Below are 21,521 nucleotides of genomic sequence, written 5' to 3' on the forward strand. Positions count from 1 at the left end.
AAATCAATAGGGCAACAGAGATCCTAAATGACACACTAGAACAGTTATACATAATTGATATCTTCAGAACATTAAATCTGGAAGAAACAGAATACACATTCTTCCCAAGCACACATGGAATGTTCTCAAGGATAGACCAAGACTAGGACACAGAACAAGTCTCAACAAATTAAAGAGGATAGAAATTATTTCAAGCATCTTCTCTGACCACAATGGCATGAAATTAGAAATCAGCCACAGAAAGAGAAATGAGAAAAAAACAATTATATGGAGACTAAACAACATGCTACTAAGAAACCAATGGGTCAAGAATGAAATCAAAGAGGAAATTTTAAAAATCCCTCAAGACAAATGACAATAAAAACACAACCATACAAAATCTATGGAATGTAGCAAATGCAGTCCTAAGGGGAAAGTTTATAGCATACAGGCCTTCCTCAAAAAACAAGAAAAACCACCTGACCTACCACCTAAAAGAATTAGAAAAAAGAACAAACAAAACCTAAAGTCGGCAGAAGGAAGGAAATAATAAATATCAGAGAGGAAATAAATAAAATAGAGATTTAAAGACAGAAAAAATTAATAAAACCAAAAGCTGGTTTTGTTGACAGAATAAACAGAATCAACAAACCTTTGGCCAGGCTCACCAAGAAGAAAAGAGAGAAGACCCAAATAAACAAAATAAGAAATGAAAGAGGAGAAATAACAACTGATACCACAGGAAAAAAAAAATCATTAGAGATTACTATGAACAATTATGTGCCAACAAATTGGACAACCTAGACGAAATAGACAGTTTCTAGAAACGTACAGCCCACTAAAATGGAATTAAGAAGACGTAGATAATTTGAACAGACTATAATTTTAAAACTCCATGCAAACAAAAGTCCAGGACTGGATGGCTTCATTAGGGAATTCTACCAAACATTTAAAGAACTTATACCGATCCTTCTCAAACTCTTCTAAAAGTTTGAAGAAAAGGGAACACTCCCAAAATCATTCTATGAAGCCACCATCACCCTGACACCAAAACCAGACAAAGAAACTACCAAAACATAAAATTACAGGCCAATATCTTTGATGAATATAGATGCAAAAAATCCTCAATAAAATATTAGCAAACCAAATCCAACAACACATAAAGTGGATCATACACCATGGTCAAGCTGGATTCATGCCAGGGTCACAAGCATAGTTAAACATATGCAAATCAATCAACGTGATACATCAGTCACATCAACAAAAGACAAAAAACACATGATCATCTCAACAGATGCAGAAAAAAACATTTGATAAAATGCAGCATCCATTCATATTAAAAACACTCACCAAAGTGGAAATAGAGGGACTGTATCTCAACATAACGAAGCTATTTATGACAAACCCACAGTCAACATAATTCTCAATGGTGAAAAGCTGAAAGCCTTCTTGCTAAAATCTGGAACAAGACAGGAACGCGTACTCTCACCACTTCTATTCAACATAGTATTTGAAGTCCTAGCCACAGAAATCAGATAAGAATAAGAATTAAATGTATCCAAATTGGAAGGGAAGAAATAAAATTGTCATTATATTTAGATGACAAGACACTATGTGTTGAAAACCCTAAAGTCTCCACACAAAAAATACTAGAACTGATAAACAAATATAGCAAGGTAGCAGGATACAAGATTAACATACATAAATCAGTTGCATTTTTTACACTAACAATGAAATATCAGAAAGGGAAAGTTAAAAATAAAATCCCTTTTAAAATTTCCTCAAAAAAATAAAATACTTAGGAATAAACCTGACCAAGGAGGTGAAAGACTTACATGCTGAGAACTATAAAACATTGATAAAGGAAATTGAAGACTATTTAAAGAAATGTTAAAATATATTCCATGCTCTTGGGTTGGAAAAATTAATATTATTAAAATGGCCATACTAACCAAAGCAATCTACAGGTTTAATGTCATCCCTATCAAATTACCCATGACTTTTTACACAGAACTAGAACATATAATCCTATATGGAACCATAAAAGACCCAGAATTGCCAAAACAATCCTAAGGAAAAAGAATAAAGCAGGAGGCAAAATCCGCACAGACTTCAGACAGTACTACAAATCTACAGTAATCAAAACAGCATGGCACTGGCACAAAAACAGACATGGATCACTGGAACAGAACAGAGATCCCATAAAGAAACCCATACACCTATGGTCAATCTTTAACAGAGGAGCCAAGATTATACAATGGGGAAAAGATAATTTCTTCAGCAAGTGGTGTTGGTAGAGTTGGACAGCTGCATGTAAATCAATGAAGTTAGAACAAACCCTCACACCATACACACAAAAAAGCTCAAAATGGCTTAAAGACTTAAATATAAGACATGACACCTTAAAACTCCTAGAAGAGAACATAGGCAAAACATTCTCTTATATAAATTGTAACAATACTTTCTTACGTCAGTACTTTCTTAGTCTCCCAAGGCAATAGAAATAAAAGCAAATATAAACAAATGGGACCTAATCAAACATAAGTTTTTGCACAACAAGGAAAACCATAAATAAAATGAAAAGACAACTTACAGAATACAAGAAAATACTTGCAAATGCTGCGACAGAGGAGATCCATCTCCAAAATATACAAGCAGCTCGTACAGCTCAATATTCAAAAAAAATAAACCACCTGATCAAAAAATGGGCAGGAGACCTAAATAGACCTTTCTCCAAAAAGACATACACAGAGGGCCAATAGGCACATGAAAAGATGCTCAACATTGCTAATTATTCGAGAAATGCAAATCAAAACTACAGTGAGGTAGCACCTCACACCAGTCAGAATGGCCATCATCAAAAAAATCTACAAACAATAAATGCTGGAGAGGGTGTGGAGAAAAGGAAACCCTCCTGCACTGTCGGTGTGAATGTAAATTGGTACAGCCACTATGGAGAACAGTATGGAGATTCCTTAAAGAAGTAAAAATAGGGCTTCCCTGGTGGTGCTGTGGTTGAGAGTCCACCTGCTGATGCAGGGGACACGGGTTCGTGCCCCAGTCCGGGAAGATCCCACATGCCGCGGAGCGGCTAGGCCCGTGAGCCATGGCCACTGAGCCTGCACGTCCAGAGCCTGTGCTCCGCAACAGGAGAGGCCACAACAGTGAGAGGCCCGCGTACTGCAAAAAAAAAAAAACAAAGTAAAAATATAGTTACCATATGATCCAGCGATTCCCACTCCTGGGCATATATCTGGAGAAAACACTAATTTGAAAAGATACATGCACCCCAATGTTCACTATTTACAATAGCCAAGACATGGAAGCAACCTAAGTGTCCATCAACAGAGGAATAAAGAAGATGTGAGATATATATATAGATACATATATATATATATATACACACACACACACACACATATATATACACACAAAATATTACTCAGCCATAAAAAAGAATGAAATAATGACATTTGCAGCAACATGGATGGACTTAGAGATTATCATACTAAGTGAAGTCAGACCAAGACAAATATCACATGATATCACTTACATGTGAAATCTAAAAAATGATACACATGAACATATTTACAAACCAGAAACAGACACACAGACATAGAAAACAAACTTATGGTTACCAGAGTGGAAAAGGATGGAGGGGAGGGATAAATTAGGAGTTTGGGATTAGCAGATACAAACTACTATATATAAAATAACCAACAAGCACCTACCATATAGCAGCACAGGGAACTATATTCAGTGTCTTGTAATAACCTATAGTGGAGAAGAATCTGAAAAAGAATATATATATCTGAATCACTTTGCTGTACACCTGAAACTAACACAGCATTGTACATCAACTACGCTTCAATTTTTTAAAAAACCTAAAATTTAAAATTCAATAACAGTTAGATTTCACCATACACCATCAAGAAAATCAAAGTCAAAATTGTAACAAAACATATAAAAGATATATACATAAAGTGTTAATTGTTGAAATGCCGCTACTCTGTTCTACCAAATGTAGGGAAGGAAGAGGTGACTCACAGAATGTGACCTATAGGAGGAACAACTTTCCATGGCAATAAAGCTACGTTCGGCTTTCATCAGAATATTGTGAACATTCTCGAAGGGATTATAAACAGAATTCAGAAAATGAAATTCAAAGTGGGAGTTCAACAGATACATTCTCAACGTTCACCAGTACTGTATGAAAATTCCTCGTTAAACTTTGTGCTTTCCCTTAGGTGATCATCTATAAGATTAATGTGAATTACACAAGGTGGACTATGTAGAGGGCCATTTTATAGCATCGTTCTGCCAGGGTTTTTAAATGCCTGCCTTTGTATTTGGGGTTACAACTAAGTTGGCTCTAGGAACACTGTGTTCATAGTCAGAGGCAGACTTACTATATAAATGATTTCTTCAGATCTAACGAAAACCAGCTGGCATTACATGCTCTGGAAGAATGAAGGTTTGCCTATTGTTCAAAGAGAAAAAAACAGAGAGTGAAAATTGATCATGTAAGACAAACCCAAAATCACTTGTGGCGCAGCAGTGAGTACCAAACGTATGTGTATAGGACTTTGCTATTTAATTTTAAACATGTTTTGGTTTTACAGCATAGTATTAGAATTACAAGTTTGTAAAGGTTATGCCAAGTTTTATGTTTGTATAAATTTAAACAACATTGTAATAGAAGTAGCTTAAATTAATGCTAAGTTCATTGTTTCCCCTTTAAATTCAAACATAATTTAACTACAAGAAACTGTAATACAATAAATAGTTTCTACCCTCAGGTTACTTATAGTCTTGAACTAGATTTCATATTCTTTTACATTGCTTCTTCGAAAACCTCATTTAAATTGGATGGACTAGATCAAAATATCAATGATAAAAGCTTAATTTGCTCAGTTGCAAATCCTTGCTCTGTCTGCCCTTTTGCAATGTAGGAACTTAAGCAAGTTACTCCATTTCTCTTCATTTTAGCATCCTCATATATGAACTGGAGATAGAAGGCTTGTTTTGGCAATTAAATATTAATAATAGCTAGCTCTCTTTGAACAAGTTACAGGAAAGCAGCCACTTTAATCTTATCAATCCTCAAGTTATTATTTCTATTTTATAGATGAAGAAACAGGCAAGAGAAATTAGTTGAACAAGGAATTACATATGTAGTACGTAGTTAGGCTTTACAGGATCTGAATTCAGATTGGGTTGGTAAGTAGCAAATTCTTCTGCACTATGTTATTTTGCCTAAAATAAACTAAAATGCTTAGCATAAGTCTAGAGCTTAGTAGGAACTCCATAAATATTCCTTCCTTAAGAAAATTATTCTTGTTTCTCCTGTCTCTATATCTCTTCTCATATGAGTTACCAAAAACCTCAGATCACCCTCTAGTGATAAATGATTCTAACTGCAGACTTTGAGCCTTGGTTTAAGAAAAAGAGTGAAAGAATATAAATATGAAGGAATTAAATGCTAGGCCACGGTATGAAAAAATGTGCTTTTGTTGGGATTTAGCATTTAGCAAATTGCTAGCCTCCTAGATTGTTTGCATTCTTTCTTTCCCAGTAAGCAAATACCCCTTATTTCTCTGATAGTAGAATAACTTTTGAGTTTTATTAACTAGAATTATGTTTTTGAAAGTATGGTCAAAATAACTTTTTTCCCCAAAAATATATAGTACACCATTGGGATCATTAGAACTTAAATATCATCACTGATGATAGAAGAGAACTGAGGCAAACTTCTTTTGATGACTTCAGTACCTTCTATGCTGAGGTCTTGGTTATAGTACTAAGAATGACAAAAGTCCTTAGGCATGTAAGGTATACTAGCTGATTCGATATGCCTTTATAAAGTTTTTGTTTTAGACTATAGGGACAAAGTTATATTACTGCTATAATCTAAGCAGAATTTACAAGGCAAATTTTAGACCCAAAAAGAAAAGGTAGCCATTGTTTATAGCAGACTAAAGTATCATTTGGGAGAAACTCAGCAGTTACTCAAATGATTTTCATGAGGATTAGAATGTATTTCATTGAGAGACACTAATACTCATCAGGACAGAATCATATCTTTTTTCTTTTCCGAAAGAAAATCAATGATGATATTCAATCAGGTTAGCCATAAAGGACCGTTTTGTACCGTAACATCTAACACTCATTTCCAGATCAGAGCAACCATCTCTTTTAACTGCACAAATATTCCTTGGCACTCACAGTTTATGGCTTATATAGGTGGTTTAGCCCGGGGCTTTCTGGCTCAAAGCTGAGGCTGGCCCAAAATGAGCTGGGCTGACACTTTAGAAGATGTGATGAACAGTCTGCAACTCCCAGGCAACCTTTCACAGGGAGATTTGAAATCCACTTGAAATTACGTATGACTGGTGGAGCTTCACCTGGAGAGGCCTAATCGGGATTGTTTTCGATTCAGTAGAAATAAAATAAGCCTGTTCATTGTGTCAGAATCCATCTCTAGACTATAGAATGAACAATAACCTAAAATCAATGCCAACCCACTGGATTCGGCTTACATGCGTGAGAGTTTGTTCCAGGGTGTTTTATACGGTACTTTCATCACTCTGTGTTTTCCTTTTAGGGCCTACTCTTCCCAAGACTCATGTCAAAACAGCCTCTCTTGGGTTGGCTGGAAAGGCAAGATCTCCTTTGCTTCCTGTATCTGTGCCAACAGCCCCTGAAGTGTCTGAGGAGAGCCACAAACCAACAGAGGATCCAGCCAATGTAAGACCATCCTTGAACTTCATGCCCCATTAAGGGAAGCACTGCTGTGCAATGCAGTCTAATCCAGCCAGCATTCTCCATTAACCCCAAGCCCTTGCTGTTCTTATTGTTTGTTTAGTTCTGTTTTCCTGCACTTACATATGAAGAGAAGAAACTTTAGGGAAAAACATTATATCAGGGATTTAGTTATATTAAAAAAATCGTTGGTACTTAAAGCCAACCTTATAAATACAAGCAGATAGCAACAGAATGAGTGACTTTACATACATATATGTATATATACACACGTGTATATATATGAATATACACATGTGTGTGTGTATATATACATAGATAGATATACACTATCATCACTATCCTATAATATGAACCACATGTGTAATTTAAGTTTCAAAGAGTCACATTAAAAGATGTAAAAAAAAAATTATACACACACACACATTTTCATCAATGAGATGAAACACCTTGGCATACCTGGAAATATAACTATAAAATTATTCTTTAAAATAGAAAAATAGTAATAAAGCTATACTCTGAGGAGCCTTCTGAAGTTATACATGTCACTTATAAAATCATAAAATAGCCTAGAAACACAGAATTGAGAAGAGGAAAACACAAAATGAAGAAATGAAGGAAGGAATTTAGGAAGAAAAAAAAAAAGAAGGAACTGATATATTTAGAGGGGAAAGTTTAGTTATTTAATGAGAGAAAAGTTTGCCAACTAAGGGAGGCAGCTAAAAAGTGATCAAATTAGAAAACTCTGAAAAAACTCCATGGGGACCAAAAAAAATCGAAATTTTGAGAAAGCAAACAATTCCCCCAACAATGCATTTTGAGGGAGATTTAAAAAGACGTTGCCTGAAGGCAGCAATTTAGAAAACTCTGGAGTCTTTCTGAATATAATTCAAGAGAAAACATTTAAAAGAAGGCTAAGGTACTAACACATATGATACCTTGAAAAATTAGAGGACTGGAGGGGGAAAAAAGATGCAAAAAAACCCAGATTAGAATCATGTCATTTGAATTAACATAAATTTTTTCTCGATTTTATTGTTTTCAGTACTACAAATAATAAAATATTTTAACATTTGGAGATCAGACAATCTGGATATGTGTATGTGTGTGAATGTTTGCAGAAGTATGTTATATAATTAACATACTTTCATACTTAAAAGATTCAAATTTACAAGAATCTAATGCACTGCTCTGTCAGGATATAGCTGTTTACATATTGCAATAGTTTAGTGTCACCGTTGTTAGCCATATCTTAATTCAGATCAAATTCCTAAATTTATATATCTCATCTCATAAGGAATCATGTCAGGTGGCCCAGTTTTTGCACTTAAGATTGACTCTAAGGGACTTCCCTGGTGGTGCAGTGGTAAAGAATCCGCCTTACAATGCGGGGAATGCGGGTTCGATCCCTGGTCAGGGAACTAAGGTCCTACATGCCATGGGGCAACTAAGCCTGCACGCCACAACTACTGAGCACACGTGCCTCAACCAGAAAGCCTGTGTGCTGCAAACTACAGAGCCCATGCACTCTGGAACCTGTGCACCACAACTAGAGAAGAGAAAACCTGGACTCCACAACTAGAGAGAAGCCTGTGCACTGCAACCCCGCGTACTGCAAATAAGACCCGATGCAGCCAAAAAAATAAAAATAAAAAAATAAACTCTTTTAAAAGGTTGATTAAAAAAATAGTGACTCCAAGGAGTGACAGCCCAAAGTATAATACGAACAGCAATAAGATTATATAATATGTTAAAGGAAATATAGAAATGGGACAAATAATCTAGATCATCACTATTCTATAAAAATATAATGTGAATCACATGTGTAGTTTAACACTTTCTGGGAGCCACATGAAAAGATGTAAAAATAAACAGGTGAGATTACTTTTAATGATATATTTCATCTAACCCAATACTTCCAAAATATTATCATTTCAACATGCAATAAATATAAACATTTATTAAGGTATTTTACTTTTTTTGTATTAAGTGCTCATCATACGATGTGTATTTCATGTGTACAGTACATCTCTATTCAGGCTATCCATATTTTGAAAATCCAGTAGCTACGTGTGGTGTGATGTTGCTGGATTGGACAAGATCTAAATAATTTGAGAAAACTACACAGATAACTATGACATCATTTTGGGAAAGGAGTTATCAAATTCATCAGTTCACTTCAGCATCCCTCCTCATACATAGGTCAGTCTTTTGGGCCAAATTGGCTACATCTTTCAATCCCTGTTAAACTCAAAAGATTACACATTACACGACCAAATCATTCACTGGCAGGCTGAGATTCCCACAAGAAGGTACCATTTCCAGACTGTTTAATACCACAAGTTGTTTCTTCTCCACCAGTGTTCTCATGGCATCCAGGGTGTTTGTTTGGCAGGACTTAATATACATTCTGACCATAGTACTGAGTAATGCTTCCTGGCCTCCACAGAGCAAAACATCATGCCTCAGGCCTCAATCTGGTTCAATAATTTCAATAAGTTCATCAAATGAATGAGCTCACCAAGAATAACCAGGTAGAGTCGGTATGTATACGTCAAAACAAAGGGTATTTTGAGAAAGGAAAAGAAAAAAGATACTAACATTTATTGAGCACTTAGCACTCGCCAGACTGACCTGGTGAATCCTCCCAGCCACCCAGTGAGGTAAGCTTGCTATTCCCGGTTTGACAAGTAAGGAGACAGACTCAAAAGGTCAAGTCTATAGAAGAACTGGGATTCAAAGCAACACCACAGCCTTGTTCTCCCCACTGGCTGACCATCAGAATTAGCTGGGAAGCTTTATAAAAGGAAGAGATTCTAACCTGTCCTTGACCTACTGAATCCAAATCCCCGAGGCTAGTGACCAGGGGGTCTGTGCTCACTAATAGCGAGGTATTATTAATGACACGATTCTAGTGGCTCACGGTAAGGGAGAGTTACAGACAGTATGGTCACTAAGATTCTGCCGTTCAGGCTTTCCATGTTATCCACCAATCAAACCGTGTCATAAGGTCACCTCTACAACCACGAACAGAGGCAGTTCTGGTTTGGGGGGAGAATTCTGTTTTCACACACAAACTAAGGTCATAATCCTCAGACTTTTCACTGTTCAGGTCAAGTTCCCACACATAAAAAAGTGCCTATGTGGTGTTACAAAGAAAGGAGACCTGGTGATGTAAATTCTGTTCATATCCTAATGGAAAGGAAAAGGAACATGTTGACTATGTACCGTACCATGTGCTGAACACTGATAAGCACTAAACATGTCACAGGATGCTGAGAATAGCCTATGAAATAGTTATCATCATCATCATTTTACATCTGAGAACTACACATCAGAGAGGTTTACTAACTTGTCCAAGATCACACAGTTTGGTAGAACTTGATTTGAAACAAGATTTTTTCTGACACTAAAGCCTTTGCCTCCTCACAAGGATGAACACAGTGAAATAGCAGACAGTCATTCATCACTGCCTCTTTTATTACCAGCATCTTCCTTCAATGATGATATGCTGAGTCCACAGCCCCTGGCTATGGGCCACCGTGCCATGCATGAGAATACGGTGAATCAATGAGACATGGCCCTGCCTTAACCAAAGGAGTGCACCGATATCCACCTGTACTAATTCTTTGCTCTCATTCTCTCTGTAGGTGTATGAACAGGATGATTTGAGCGAACAAATGGCAAGTTTGGAAGGGCTAATGAAGCAGCTTAACGCTATCACAGGCTCAGCCTTTTAACACACATTGCCGAATTGATGAGTTGAATCTTCCGGGACCTTTGCAGCATTACCAATTACCCATAAACAGCACACCTGTGTCCAAGAACTCTATCCAGTGTACAGGTTAACCGTCAGGACCACTGAGTTCTGGAAGATCCTGAAGCAGCTCAGAAGGAATAAGCATCCCTTCTTTCATAGGCATCAGGAGTTTCAAAATGATGACTCTGGGGTCCCTTAACAAAAGCAAAGATACATCTTCACTGCAATGTCAAAGCCGAAGCTGCTAGAATAGTCCTGGGCCTTTGCCACTGCAGTGACCACAGTGTCATGACAGATGCTTACGTTTTCCCTCATCAAGGCCTGTCATTTTCTTCTATGTGTAGGTCTAGTCTTACAAAATGCAAGTGCATTATTGAAGCCTGTACCCTGCCATGGCAAATCAGCGCAAGCTCACTATTTTATTTTCAGATTTAAGGTACAAAGCACCCATGGGAATTTTCTCACCACATAGCACCAAAGGATTGGATGTTTTTCTGACAGCACAAAAAAGTAAACAAAAGGCAGCAAATGCTTACGTTTTGTAGCTCAAGTCATTCTTGCACCGGTGGTGGAATGCAGCAAGTGGCTATAAAATTCACCCATTTTAGCAAGTATTGGTAAATCCACTCTTGGTTAACATTGATGTCTGGAGAACAGGAACATTTAGAAATCTGCAACTAGTGGCATCCTGCCAGCAACCAGTCCATTTCCTAAAAGAGGATACAATATGCAATCTTTTCAGACACATGATAATGACGTGCTTAAGCTTGTAATAGGAAACTTTAATTTGGGTGGCTTTCATGCCATACCACACTGTGATGATATTTCAAAGCTTCACCAAGTCCATCTCCCTCAGGAGTCTGGCTAGACTCCACCCCATCCCTCCCTGAGTTCCCCTTGGCAACCAGCCCTGGCCAGGTGGCTGTCTCCACACATCCCTTGGCCTCCTGACCCACCTTTCTGAAACCCTCCGTGGAAATGGCAGAGCCATCATGAGGGAGGGAAGGAAAATGGAAGGCAGTTTCAAACAGTACCTTCTCTTGAGTGATGTCACTTCCACCAGCAGAGTCCTCACTGACTTAGAGCAGGCCGTGTTGGTAGGTGACAACCACCGAGCTCTGTTGTCAAGGAAACCTTCTGCACCATGCCTGCCCAGAGTCAGAGAGCAGCAGAGGGAAGGCATCACTTGACACTTGGGACACATCCTAAACCCAGTGGATACTCTTTAAAACTGCATCTTCATTGTGACATAGAATCTTCAACTCCCACTGCCGTGTTTATCTACAGCTTGCAACTAGGTGAAATTAAAAAGATTTTGTGTGCACCCTTTTAGTTTTTGAATTTGAAGCTGCATTTGGAGTTAATCCATTTATGCAGCTGAATCGCCAAAAGGGAGCCAGTTTGCATATTTATCAGTTAGGCAACTTGAAAACCCAGTAAGAGAGTTTCAGCTGAATTATTCCTTTCAGCTCTGCCTTTGATTTCAAGCTTGAGTAGGTCCTAATTTTAAAAGAGCATGGAAGGGATAGGATCTTTACAGCCTAATAGCTCCTTTTATTAGGTGGGTAATTATATATGAATCCCTGAATGAAATATTTTGAGTAAAATGGCACTGTAACGGAAGTAATAATTCAGATTATTTTTTTACAGTTTTATGTCGGGAAGGAAATCTTATGTCAAAGAGAGGGCTTGTTCAAATGGTTCATTAGAAAGTCCGGTCCATTTGTGAAATTGTTCCTTCAACAAAGAGTGCTTGATCGATTGACTTATATTTTCATGAAGTCCTTCTGAAGAGCTATGTGGTGTTACCCTATGGGGCAGATAACTCTTATTCAACATCTAGGGTGCTTCGGCAAACAACCGTCCACTGACGTGGAACAAGGCATTTCATAACATAATATTGAGTCTTACAGAAATAATCCATTAGCTCAGAAAAGAAAATGTTCATTAGACCAGCCTTATCTTCTCGAGGTCCTAGGATGGCTTTCCCTTTCTAATCCTCACAAATACGGAACAGACTCTGAAGGCATTTGACATCCGAGGAAGGTCATCCTGAGTGTCCAGTTTGGAATGAGCTACAAATCTCAGATTCAGGGATTAGTCACATCTTCAATCTGTAGACTGTATCTGCACAATCAAGAGCACTAGCATTTTCACAACACACTAGACTCCTCTGAAGTCAATGACCCTAGGAAATACATTTTTTAAAATATAGGAAAATATACATTTTTGATTTCAGTGGATGCTCTTGAAACTTTCTTCATTAAACAAATCCAATGGTTTATTTCAGTAATCGGCAATGCTAATAAATCTTAGCTCCATGCACTGTATATAGAGTAGAATCCATTTAAATTCTCACAAGAGACTCTTGGGATATGTACCCAATGGTTTGAATATGAAACAACTTGACTGCAACTCTGTACAACTCTGCTCCCCATTCTCTCAGATAGTTCACACGTGTGTACAGCTGCTTGCCCAGGCTTATAGGTAACTCTTTAACTTCCCAGTCTCCTGATCTCCTGACAAGAAGAAATCTGTCTCTGAGTCTGGTTCATGACATACAGGGCCCTTTAAGCTCATAAATCTCTTTGACTCCCATAGCGATGCTTGACAGCCAACCAGCAGCTCTGCCACCAGGAGTCATTTCTCCCCGAAAAAGAAGAAAATAAAACATGGCGGGGCATCCTCAGGCCTTCCCTGCACTCTGCTGAACTGTCTGGCAAGAGCCTTCTCTTGAAAAAGTTTGGTATTTTTCATTTCATACTGATAAGAAAGCTATTTTCTTTCCTCTAGAAAGTTCTGCATCTGTTAAACTCACAAAAATGCAGATAGCTCAAAATGCATAAAACATATTTGGAGGATGCTCTAGCCAAAATTTAAATATTTCTTAGTGACTCACATTCAGTAAGAAACTAGTCATAGCTACCTCTTTGTAGAGCAGAGCTATAAGCTTCTAGGGTATTTAAATAATGGAACTTGATATTTGGGCATTATAAAATGCACACACAATTGAACAAGCTGGAAAAAAAGGAAATATATCAAGCCAGGGATATAAGAGGTGAACTTATTAAGGCTTCCTGGGAGGAGTTGGGTATAACATTATTCTCTTCAAAATAAGGGTGATTCACAATGACATGTATGTTTTCGTCCCCTGCATTGGTAAGAGCTACAGAAGGAGAGCTGTCCAACATTAGTGTGTCATTCCAGACAACATCTGGAAACTGTAATGTTTGGCACTTGTTGGCTTTTCTGATAAAGAATCTAAGTACAAGTCTTTCTGGAAGCCTTTGTAGTCTGTGCTTGAAGATGGTTGCTCGTTCCTAACCACCCTTGTGATACATCTGTCTGTTGACTTTGTTTAAAGAATCGTCTTCAGGTCTCCTCCAAATGTAATAGAGTGTCTCATACATGACTGCTGGACTGGAATTCTAACCAAAAAAAAAAAAAAAAACCCACCTCTAAAGAGATCACCTTACCTTTTAGATAAAATTGTGTCCCAGACTCAGACTCCTTGTAGTTTCAGAATGTCCATTTCTAGTTCATGAGAGAGAGAAAAAATAGAAAACTTCCTTACTTTTAGCTGTGTTAATAAAAAACAAAACCGTCAGAACTTTAAAATAGATGAGGAACAAGGTTGCTTTCCCTTCCTGGACCAGTTGACTTCATCTAAATGCAGACCATTCCTAAAGCCAGAGGTTAGTATCCTAGCCTGTTTATAACCCATATACACAATAGAGAACCCCCAACATTCTAGAGCAGCAGAGCAGTCATACACTCAAATCTACCATCTCTTTTTAAAATTACTTTCAAAGCAACATTTTACTCATAATAATAATAATAATTTGTATTTCTCTGGTAACTTTCAGAAATCACTTTGTGTACAGAAAAGCTTTTCACCTGATTCCAGCATTTCAAATTAAATCAGACTTTGGAAAAATCATAGATAGATGTTTTGTATGGTTTTCCATTGCATTTGAAATATGTGCTCCCATGCCTCAGTGTAACTTGCTATCCAAATACCTGCTTCCGAAATGTCCTGATTCTGAAAAGAAATGCCTGAGTAGTTCCTCGTCAGTGATATTATACAGGAGAGCACACACAAAGCCTGTTGTCTGGGCTCTCTGTTCCCGCTATTGCATAATGTTCACTTGGTGGAATTCTAGTTGCACTCTGTGAAGGATTTCTCCTGCTCTCAGTAGAGAGCCTTTGTACATTGTCATCCTATGATTTTTTCGTTGGTTGGAGAGCAACAGCAAAACTCTACGAGATGTCGCAAACACAGATGCATGGGCCAAGGTATCTCAGTGTGTTCTCAGATGCAAGAAAGGAAGGTTGGGGAGGAGGAAAAATGCTGTTTTTTATTATCGAAGGGTAAACCTGACAATTCTGAACTTTGTGAATTGTCAGCTGGTTTGGGGGCTGGGTGGGTGGGTCTGGGGTGTACTTTTTATAAGTAATATTTAATTTATTATTTAGAGTGGCTTCTTTTTGGATAATTTATGATACAAAGGGAGATCTGGTTGGGAATCTAGATACGGCTGTTAAAGCTGCAGTGTTCCATATCTCAGAGGGACCACTTTGGAAAAGAATCGTCCACTGCTGAGTATGAGGATACGCCCAGGCAAAGCCTCCACTGAATCGCTGTCATCACCGCCTTCTCCCTCTCCAGGGTCGTTCAAACACAATACCACCAAACCTACAATATTCTGATAGCATTTTACAGATCAATGCTACTCATTCTTTCAAAGGGCTTTGCGATTCAAACAAATTGTTAGTGTGCTAGTGGTAGGTTTATTTGGTAGAAATGGGTATACTACAGCTTTAACTAGCCTTAGTGGAAAAAGAAATTTTTTGTTGCTACAAAATGCCTTTTTTAAAAAAAAGGTATTTTGAGCCTACAAAGAGTTTCTTTAAATTGTCAGACTCTAGCATTGTTAACCAAATTAGACTAGTGATTGCAATATTTAAGTGTAAATCTTGTTCTATGAGAAAGGAAACTTGCTTACAGTTTAAAACGATGACTGTTTCTACACATGATCTTGTATACTACTACACGAGGAAAAAGGGGTTTTGTAATCACTGTAGAACAGTCTCATATTCATTTTTTATAGAAATGTTATTCCAATGGTGCATTTTTTGTTTAATAAATAAAGTTTTGATACAAAGTTCTTTCTTCATGTTATTTCTATTAAATGGCTGATACGACATGCACATGACCCTAACCCCTGCCTGTCTATTCTCATCCTCAGGATACATGCTGCCTTTTTGACATGTGTATCAGAGACTGTCAGTCCCTTTGGATCCTTTTCATCCACACGCTCAGTATGTTTTCTATCCCAACAGCCAATAAATACCCATGTGTGTGTCGGAGGGCTGCCTCGGGCTGCCAGAACTTGGAGAGTTGGAAATTCCAGATCAGATCTCACCAATAGCTGGTAAATACTCCAGCCCCCATGCCCTCATTGAGACAATTCTGCAGTGTAAGCCAGCTCATTTCCAGAGTCCCCCTGAAGGACTGAGCCAGAGTAACTCTCTGTGGGGAGAGAATGCTCCACAATATTGCACCCTAGATATAGCAACCATGTTTGGCTTGCCTCCTTTCTCTTTCCCTCTCCCCCTCTCCCCCTAGTGATTTCTCCTGGGAGCACTTCATAATAAATCACTTTTACACAAATCTTCATGTCAAGGGCTGTTTTTTAGGGATTTAACCCAAGGCAAAGACCCTACTATTTTTGTTCCCATTTCAACATGCGAACACCAAGTAAATATAATACTCTCTCCATCCTCAAGATATTTCATTCTTATCGTGTCAACAGCAGAACATGGGGACACATACGCACTGAATAATATATGGCTATGAGTACTGAAGGATGAAGTTGGGCGTGTAATCTATTCTTTAAGAGAAAATCACACATTAATAAAAGTTTTACTAACTCTTTTGGGTAAGCAGAGAACTATTCAGAGAGTTTGCTTGAAGCCAATGCATCACCAGTGCCAGGACAGGTGGGGTTTTAAAGGCCACCTAGCTCTTCCCATCTTCTTCAATGCATAATCATTCCACCTAGAGAGAAAAAAATTGTGGTTAAGATCACCAAGAACCTGGAGAAATTGGAACCCTTGTGCATTGCTAGTGGGAACTAGTAAACTAGTACACTAGTGCAGCCGTAAACCACCAGTATGGTGGTTCCTCAAAAAATTAAACATAGAATTACCATATGATCCAGCAATTCCACTTCTGGGCATATATCCAAAAGAATTAGAAGTAGGGACTTAAGAGATACTTGGACACCCATGTTCGTAGCACTGTTATTCATTATAGCCAAAAGGTGAAAACAACCCAAGAGCTCATCAACAAATGAATACATAAACAAAATATGTGTGTGTGTGCGCGCACACATGAGTGTGTGTGTGTGTGTGTGTATAATGGAATATTACTCAGCCTTAAAAAGGAAGGACACTCTGACACATGCTACAACATGGATGAAGCTTGAGGACATTATGTGAAATGAAATAAGCTCATCACAAAAGAATAAATAGTGTATGATTCCACTTATATGAGGTACCTAGGGTAATCACATTCAGAGAGACAGAACAGTAGTTACCAGGGGCTGGGAAGATAGGGGAATGAGGAGTAATTGCTTAATAGGTACAGAGTTGCAGTTTTGGGAGATGAAAAAAGTTCTGGAGATGGATGGTGGCAATGGTAGCCCAACATTGTGAACATACTTAATGCTACTGAACTGTACTATACACTTAAAAATATTAAAATTTTAAATTTTATGTTAGGTATACTTTGCCACAATTTTAAAAATTCCAAATAAGGATATTCCAGAGCCATTTTCTATAAATGCTGATGTTTATTCTATGACTCCTGAAATATATGTTAACACCAAAATGTTAAACTGATATGCAAGCCCTAGAAGTAACATATTTACAACAGTCTATTTTATCTCACATATTCAGTTTATGTAATCGTCTCTTACAGAAGGATGCCACGCTTTCACAGAAGCTATCAGAGATAGTATCTCCACGGAAAACCAGTTATTTGAAGAAAAATAAAATGGATTACTGCTGTTTGACCCTGACAGGAGAAGGTTAAGGGATAAACTAGCTACTCTCTCCACTGCAAATATCTTTATCAGAAGGATTTTGGAGTAGTCAAAAAATGATATACTCTCTATCTTAAATACCCTAAAATGCTATAATGAAGATAGATAGCAGATTGCATTAATATGCAGGTAGGAGAATTTAATAGATCTGAATGAAATTGGAAAATCAGAGAGGTTTTTGGAAAACCTCTCTGGAATTTTCTGGAAAATCCCAGAGCTGGAATTCAGAAAGGTTGACACTGCTCTCTTTCATGGAAATTTTCTTCAATTCATTAATTACTCGTTTCCATTTATTTTGATGTGTTTTAAAGGTGCATCTGTAACTCTTAACAAATATTTCCTGACTTCCATCCCATTATTAAACTTCTCATTATTTTTCACACATTACTCTTTTCTCTAAACATCCTTTGCATATTTTCAGGTTGGTCATTCACATCACAACTTTTGCTTTTTGTAAATCTTTGCCTCCAATAATGGTTTTAATTGTGTGCTTGGATTTTAAATTTTATTGCAGTTCTTCCTTTATTTACCCATTGCCTCCTTCATTTCATCATGCTGTCTTTTTATCCTATCCTGTTCTTTCTTCATTATATTCCAATTCTCTTTCAGAGAGTTGATTTTTTTAATAAATTTTTTTATAAATAAACCTGAAAACATCAGTTTTCTATGAAAGAACCTTCTACTGGTTTTCTAAAGGATTATCCTATCAGCTTCTTACGTCTCATTACTTTAACCCATTCTTATCTTTATTTTAGATTTAAGTATTTTTAATCTATTTACTCTGAAATAAAGGAAGATCTATTTAGATCAATGTGTGTCAACCCCCTGGTCGTTTGAATTGCTCCTGACTCCATTTTATTTCCCCTTGTGTTCGATAGACTTTTTCCTGATTGCCAAGTGGAGTATATGAAAAAGCAAAGCTCAAGAATAAACAGATGCCCTATCTCTTCTGTTTTCTACCTCTACCTGGACTACTGTAAAGAGAAATGTGCCCAGGCACATTAGTTCCTCTCTTACCCTTTCTGCCCAGTTCTGTTCTGACAGTTTGGTAAACAAATGAACGTAGTGGAGAAGAGAGAGATTAGAGGAAGGAATAAGGAACTTCTGGGTGCCTGATGCTTTTTGAGGCAGCTGGAGTGATACTTGCCTGGATTTTTGGTTGATATAAACTTTTCACTTGTGATCTGAAGATCATTTTGTATAAGATTACTGGCAATATGGTAAGAATGGCCTATATACTATGCTTCCTTGAAGTTTTATTGGCCTTATAGCTAGGGAAAAAAGAAAAAAAAAATTTTCTGATTTGGTGGAGAGGTCCTGTTTTTCAGTAATAATGTCTTCTTCTCCCCCTTCTCCCCTTCCTCTTCCTCCTTCTATTATATTTTTTTCTGAGTCCATTGATATGATAATGGGAAATTGGGGTTCACTGTTAGGGGCAACTCTCCAGACACCATTGTAATTGTTGAATACTAGGTATTTTTTAAGCACCTAGGTTTTGTCCTACGTTCTATTTACCTAAGTATAATCTTCACCTATTTTTTATTTACCAATTTCTTATTTCCATATTACTATATTCCTTTTCTCTCATTTGTGACTAATCTTTCTCTTTCACCTTAACTTTGGAAACTCATAATTTGATACAATAAATACTAAGGCAATTATCCCTGAGATAATCCAAATGTCCTCATTAGCAATTCAAAAGATTTCTTGAAATAAATAACAGAAGTAATTTTTCCCAGATTCCTTTCAGGTTTTAATTAACATTCTTCTTTATAAATTAATGACAGTCCCTTAATTTCCCTGTCTTTGCTAATATCTTTTCTGACTCTATATGTAAGTTTGACAAAATACCTCTTAGTAGAATAATTTTTCACCTTCTTAATATTTCTTAAGGATTTAATTCTTGTGCTATTCTTTGACTCTGGTTGTTTCCCTCAGCTACTTTTCTTTTTATTCAAGCAAAAAACTGGTCTTTGGTGTGGAACTCTCTTAACAGTGGCAGTATTTTAATTTTGTAGCTATGGCTCCTTATTTGTCATTAATTGTTCCTATTTCTTCCTGAAATAAGATGTTTCAAAAAATTGACTATAACGTTTACTTTAAGATGTATATTGTGGGCTTAAATTTAAATTAGACAATGTATGTAAAGCTCCTACTACAATTTTCAGTACTTGGCAAAAGCCTACTGAATGCTGCTTCTGAAAGTCTCTGCACTCAGTCTTTCCCCTTGACATTTGTGATCCTTTTTATGCATTTAAAATACATAAATAGGAATTTAACAAATTAGTCATTTGGGTGTGGTTCTAATGTTATAGGTATAATCTGTAGTAACCATGTAGATGTAGAAAAAAGTTTTCAAATGGATGACATTATAAAATATTTTTTCCTTTTCTTAATATAAATAACCAATATTTATTTAGTGCCTTTTATTCACTTGTAAGGCATAGTGCTAAGGGTACCAGCAAACCAAAGGATAAATCTATGTATCTTTCACTAACAGGAAAAAAAAAAAGTGTGTATCTATATATGTATATATGTGACTAGAGTTCAAGTAAGAAATTTAGATCCCTTTAGACAGATAAAGACAAAATTCCAACAGAATACAGAGTATCAAACTAAGGTTCATAGAAGCCTCATAGGGAATATGGTATGTGGGAAGAGCTTTAAATAATAAGATCAAAATCTTTAGAGATGGAAAAGGGCTATTCAGATAAAAGAAGTTATTATATGAACAAAAAGATACAAAGGTAAGAATTTATAAGACAGAAATGGAACTAATATTTCAGGGTGGGTTTTCTTTTGGAGTTTATGGTTTATAGGAAAAAAGTAGGAAGTACATTTAGAAAATCAATGGAAGTTATGTAATAGTGATTAAGATATTTAATTGTTACTAATACAGAACTGCTGAATGTAAAGTTTTATTCTTTCATTCACAAATGTCTGTTGAATACTAACCATGTACCAATGACTGAACTAGTACCAGAAAAACAACAGTGATCAATATGAATGTGATCTCCATCTTCAAGGAGTTTATAATTTGCTTGTGGAGACAAAGATTGGTGCAATAATTATAATCGTAATGAGTGCTATAAACTAAGACTGTGACATAGACATATCTTTATAGATTAGTCAAAATATTGATGGGGAATGGAGACAGCTTAGATAGGGAAAGACGTCTTCATGGAGGTGACATTTAAGCTGAAACCACTGGATACAAAGGAGGAATCCAAGTGAATATTGGGAACATAGAACATTCCAGATGGAGGGAAAAACTGAGCAAGCCCCAGGCTGGGAGAGAGTAATGGATAATTAGTGCAGTTGCATGTCACTGAGCAAATGGAAAGAATAGAATGAAGAAGTTAGGGAGTGAGGTTGGGCCAGATCATGTGCCATGCACACTACCAAGCATAGATTCCAAAGGAAATAGGAACCGTTTGGGGACATAAAAAAGAAGAGAGCTAAGATCTAATTTAGGTGTACCAAGATTTTTAAAAGCTGTACACGCTACCTCAGACGTGCAAAGTCACATAGCACTGTTTACTGTCTATGATTACTCTTATTTTTCTCTTCATCCCCAATTCTTGCTGAGTAAAGACACAAATCTCAATCTTGTCAATGAAAGGAGTCTTTTATTTCTTTTTCATTTAAAGCCGCCTCCTTCAGTTTAGCTAAGTTTTTCTCAGATAGTCATGAAATTCAAAGTTTTAACTCCCTGTCACATCTACATTTCTCTTCACAAAAGCCCTACCTTTGCCAATTTCAAGATGGCTTCCGGGGAAGCCATTTTCAAGATGGCTTCCGGGGAGGCATGTATGTTCTCTCGGTGTGCTGGACTAAATGTGGATCCTCACCACTTCCAAGTCAGCCTTTATTCCCCCTCATTGCTGGGAACTCTGTTGGCCTTGACTGAC

At 37.0% G+C, this 21,521-nt stretch overlaps 1 protein-coding gene across 1 annotated transcript in view; it reads left to right on the forward strand.

The window, feature by feature from the left end:
• DCC (DCC netrin 1 receptor) overlaps positions 1–14,914 on the forward strand; it is a 776,413-nt gene extending 761,499 nt beyond the window's left edge. The window contains 2 exon segments of the mRNA XM_073789896.1: positions 6,584–6,726; positions 10,392–14,914. Of these exon segments, the coding sequence (XP_073645997.1) occupies positions 6,584–6,726; positions 10,392–10,481 (233 nt within the window). The 3' untranslated portion in view covers positions 10,482–14,914.
• The last annotated feature ends 6,607 nt before the right edge of the window (positions 14,915–21,521 follow it).

This window comes from Tursiops truncatus, chromosome 13 (assembly GCF_011762595.2).
Source record: "Tursiops truncatus isolate mTurTru1 chromosome 13, mTurTru1.mat.Y, whole genome shotgun sequence".
NCBI lineage: Eukaryota > Metazoa > Chordata > Mammalia > Artiodactyla > Delphinidae > Tursiops > Tursiops truncatus.